General features: G+C 36.5%; 1 protein-coding gene across 1 annotated transcript; it reads left to right on the top strand.

The window, feature by feature from the left end:
- The first annotated feature begins 253 nt into the window (after window positions 1-253).
- Window positions 254-1,346, top strand: LOC145791231 (uncharacterized). The gene is made up of 3 exons (XM_082871556.1): window positions 254-422; window positions 577-754; window positions 854-1,346. Exons 1-3 carry the CDS (start codon window positions 254-256, stop codon window positions 1,344-1,346), a joined length of 840 nt encoding a protein of 279 aa, XP_082727682.1.
- Window positions 1,347-5,155: the final 3,809 nt, after the last annotated feature.

The raw sequence follows: 5,155 nt of genomic DNA, 5'->3' as shown, positions 1-5,155 counted from the left end.
GTTCATTGCCAAAGTTTTGAAGACTCAAAGACCATAAATTGAAGAATTCAAGACGAATTGTTTCAACAATCTAAAGTCAATATTTAGATATGACGATGTCTATTCAGAAAATGACTCAAGATTTCATGAAGCTTGACCGTTTTGATGGAGGAAATTTCCGACGCTGGCAAAAGAAGATGCACTTTTTGCTCACCACTCTCAAAGTGGTCTATGTGCCGACTACCCCTATCCAGTGGAGCAAGAAGACAAGACTATGGAGAAAACCCGTACCAGGACCAAATGGGAGAATGACGACTACATTTGCCGAGGACACATTCTGAATGCGTTGTCAGACTCTCTGTTCGATGTGTATCAACATCTGGAAATAGCAAAGCAACTCTGGGACATATTACAGTCAAAGTACCTCACTGAGGATGCCACCAGTAAGAAATTTCTTGTTAGTAATATTATGTGCTTTACTATGATTGATACAAAGCCCATTATGGAACAATTCCATGAGATCCAACATATTCTGAGTCAATTTCAACAAAAGAATATGAACATGGATGAATCTATTTTTAGTTTTATCTATAATAGAGAAACTGCCATCTTCTTGGAAAGATTTTAAGAAAACTCTGAAACACAAAAAGGAAGATCTTACTTTAGAGGAATTGGCTCAACACCTTCGAGCTGAGGAAGAGTCAAGGCTTCTTGAAGGTAAAGATAACCAATTGGCTCAGACTTCCAAGATCCACATCGTGGATGATGACAAGAGGTTTAACAAAAAGAAGCGTAAGCGTGAACCCTAACCTGAGAAAGATGCTAAGAAGCTGAAAGGTGCTTGCTGGCACTGTGGCAAGCCAAGGCACTTCAGAAATGAATGTTGGTCATACAAGAAGAAGCTAGAAGCATCAAATGCCAAGAACAAGTTCGTGGCTGTTATATCCGAGGTGAACATGCTCGAAGATGCTAGTGAGTGGTGGATTGACTTAAGAGCAACAAGGCATGTCTACAACGACAAGAGTTGTTTCACTACTTATGAACAAGTGAGTGATGGAACAGTTCTTTACATGGGGAACTCTTCAACTGCTGCTATCAAAGGCAAAGGGACGGTGGATTTAAAGTTCACATCTGGAAAAGGCTTAAGTCTTAGTGATGGTTATCATGTACCTGATGTCAGGAAAAATCTTGTATCTAGAAGCTTGCTTAATAAGTATGATTTCAAGTTAGTATTTGAGTCGGACAAATTTGTCCTGTCTAAGGGTGAGATTTTTGTTAGGAAGGGCTACATGTATCAAGGAATGTTCAAACTTAACGTTATCAATAATATATCTATTTCTACTTATATTGTTGATTCTCTTTCTTAATGGCATGCTCGTTTAGGTCATGTTAATACTAGGAAAATGCATGATATGGTTAATTTACTAAGTATGATATTGATATTGATATGTTTGAAAATGCAAATTTTGTGTGCAATATAAAATTATTCACATTCCATTTCCTAAAGTAGATAAAATCACATCTCTGCTTGAACTTGTGTATAGTGATGTATGTGACACGCATAATACCCCCACTAAAGGTGGTAAGAGATATTTTGTAACATTCATTGATGATTTTTCTAAGTGTTGTCATATCTATCTTTTGCATTCAAAAGATTAAGTGATTCATAAATTCAAGACTTTTAAGACAGAAGTATAAAATCAGTGTAATGTCAAAATAAAGAGACTTAGGCCTGATAGTGTCACAACCCAAACCCGGTACCCAAAGGTTTGGCGTCATAACAAGATAAAAATAAAATAATTTAAATAATTTTGTAGTCGTAGCACAAGCGGATAAATTAAATAAATTAAAATAAAATAATTGGGTACCAAATGTTTATTAAAAGGAAACAAAACATAGTCATTTGAGTATTATTGTATTACAAGAGTCCAAAAAAAAAAAAAACAGATAGAAATTTAAAAAAGAAATAAAAAAAACAACACAACGATTTATTTCCCATCTTGATCCCGCTAAACCTCGTCACTTGAAAGGGGTAACACGCATAAGTACATAGCAGAGTGAGAAATATTATACTGTGAGTATAGGGCACAAAATAGCCATGGATAGTTGTTTAAGATAAAACACTAACATAATTTGAGTTGAATACACAAATTAATTAAGTGGCAGAAACTGAAATAAATGACTATAACCACGGTACAGAACAAAACAGAACAGGGGTCACTAGAGTGACAATTAGAACCGGGGACAATGGATCCATGACAAACAGGGGACCATAAAGTGGTTAAACAGGGGCAAATGGTTATTTAAGTTGCCCAAGGCATGGGACTCCCGTGGTGGTACTTACAAAAAATAATTGTTTACAATATCATTGTCAAATACTTTCTAAAATTTAAACAAACATATCCACGAGTTTCAATTTAAGCAAATAGGGTTCAAAAAATAATCCACGTAATTGAAACATTAACTTAACCATAAAACATAAATTATATAAAATAAATTGTGATAACTCAAAATATTCGTAAAATATATTATGGTAACTCAAGACATGTAGAAAACATATTATAATAACTCAATGTATAATAAAACTCACTTTTAATATAAATTTATCCCTATTTTTCTTGCACTCCAGAGTCTCACTTGCTACGCTCCTTACGCTTACTTCGTTTTTGTGCTTCACCAACGTACTTCACTTCACTATTTATATCCAAACAAAGTGTGTGGCCCAAGCCAACTATTACACACGTTGATGTTCCCTCTCGTGCCACCTGTACGTAGATGTTTCTATTTAGGCCACCTGTTTGGCCCTTGCTTTTGTCTCTATGAATTCACCAAGGGCCATCTTGGCCCCATCGAAGTCTTGGCTCTTTATTATTATTTTTTTATATATTTATTTATTATGTTATTCCAATTCTAAAAGTCATAATTCCTAAAATTACCCATAATTATACGTTAGGTTCACGTCTAAAAACCTCACCACTCAATTATAAAACATCACTTACCACTTACTAAAATATTTAACGTGCGGTGCCTCACAATTTATTTCCTTCACAATTTAATCGATAAATTCCTAATTTCCTAAACTATGCATTTTTATTATTATTATTATTTATTGATTTATTTATTATTATTATTATTATTATTATTATTATTATTATTATTATTATTATTATTATTATTATTATTATTATTATTTTGGGTTCTATTTATTGCAATATTGAAATTAAAAAAGAAAATTCGGGTGTTACATTTCTCCTCTCCTTAAAAGAAGTTTGTTTCCAAACTTGACGTACCTCGATTTTCGAAAATGTGTGGGTATTTGGCTCGCATTTGACTTTCAATTTCCCATATTGCTTCTTCGACACAATGGTTTCTCCATAAGACTTTTACGAGAGGTATAGTCTTATTTCGAAGGATCTGATCACGGTGGTCGAGGATCTGTACAGGTTGCTCTTCATAAGAGAGGTCTTCTTGAACTTCCAGGTTCTCATGATCGACAACATGCTCTAGATCCCGAAGATATCAACGAAGCATCGAAACGTGAAACACATTATGGACATTGGACAGTTCGAGTGGAAGCGCAAGACAATATGCCACAGGACCAATCCTTTTGAGTATCTCGAATGGGCCGATGTAACGTGGGTTAAACTTTCCTCGCTTTCCAAATAGGACAACCCCTCTTGTTGGTGAGATCTTTAGGAACACATGATTTCCTATTTGAAATTCTAAGTCTCATTTCTATGTATCTGCATAGCCTTTCTGGCAGATCTGGGCAGTGCGAATTCGCTGCTGGATGAGTTGAATTTTATCACTCGTTATTTGCACGATCTCGGGGCCTAATAATTTTCTGTCTCCAACTTCCATCCAATACAGAGGTGATCGACATCTCCTTCCATACAATGCCTCGCACGGTGCCATTCCAATACTTGTATGGTAGTTGTTATTATATGTGAACTCTACCAAAGGTAGATGATCATCCCAGTTATCTTTGAGGTCTAGCACACACACACGTAACATATCTTCCAAAGTCTGGATCGTCCTTTCAGATTGCCCATCAGTTTGTGGGTGATAAGCCGTGCTAAACTTCAGGGTGGTTCCTAAAGCTTCTTGCAATTTGTTCCAGAAATGAGACACGAAGCGGGGGTCTCTATCGGATACAATTAAAACTTGAGTGCCGTGCAAACGAATGATTTCTTTAACATATAGAGTGACAAACTTAGTAAGAGAGTACATAATTCTGACTGGTAGAAAATGCACCGACTTCATCAATCGATCTACGATAACCCATATTGCATCATTCTTTGAGACTGATTGCGGTAGCCAGACCATGAAGTCTATAGTAATGTACACCTATTTCCATTCGGGAATAGGGAGTGGTTGCAATATTCCTACAGGTTTCTGATGTTCTACTTTAACCTGTTGACAACGTAGGCATTTGGAGACATGGCTTGCTATGTCTTTCTTCATTCCTGTCCACCAGAAGCGTTCCTTCAGATTGTGATACATCTTCGTATTTCCAGGGCGGATCGCAAACCTCGATCTATGGGCTTCTACCAATATCTTTTTCTTGAGTTCTGGAAGGTCGGGTATGCAAATTTGATTATGAAATTTTAGCATCCCATTGCTTATCGTGAAGTTAGGACCGGGCGTGCTTCCTTGTTCCTCGTACTTTTTCTTCAAAAGTTTATCTTCACATTGGCGGGCTTTAATTTCTTCAATCAACTCGGGTTCCACAATTATGTTGGCAAGTAGCCCATTGATCTTGTGGAGAACAAGGGTACATACTAAACTTTTGGTTATTTTTCGACTCAATGCGTCTGCTACTACGTTAGCTTTGTCGGGGTGATAATGGATTTCTATATCTTAGTCCTTCATAAATTCTAGCCATCGTCGTTGCCTCATATTCAATTCCTTCTGTGTAAACAGATATTTGAGACTCTTGTGATTAGTATAAATCTCACAGGTTGCACCACAGAGATAATGACGCCAGATCTTGAGGGCCAAGATCACCGCAACCAATTCTAGATCGTGAGTTAGGTAGTTCCTTTCGTGAGTCTTTATTTGGCGGGAGGCATAAGCAATGACCTTCCCATTTTGCATAAGAACACAACCCAAACCATTGTATGAGGCATCGCTATAAATTACGAACCCTTCTATTTCTGCAGGGAGTGCTAGTATA

Source organism: Camellia sinensis, chromosome 5 (genome assembly GCF_055761805.1).
Source record: "Camellia sinensis isolate YWXY chromosome 5, ASM5576180v1, whole genome shotgun sequence".
NCBI lineage: Eukaryota > Viridiplantae > Streptophyta > Magnoliopsida > Ericales > Theaceae > Camellia > Camellia sinensis.
Note: the sequence above shows the minus strand (reverse complement) of the source record. Positions and strands in the feature narration are given on the sequence as shown.

Coding starts and splice junctions, on each gene's coding strand:
- LOC145791231 (XM_082871556.1), top strand. CDS start 254: ATGGAGAAAACCCGTACCAGGACCAAATGGGAGAATGACGACTACATT. Junction 423..576: donor CCTCACTGAGGATGCCACCA/GTAAGAAATTTC, acceptor TATCTATAATAG/AGAAACTGCCATCTTCTTGG. Junction 755..853: donor ATCGTGGATGATGACAAGAG/GTTTAACAAAAA, acceptor AAGGCACTTCAG/AAATGAATGTTGGTCATACA.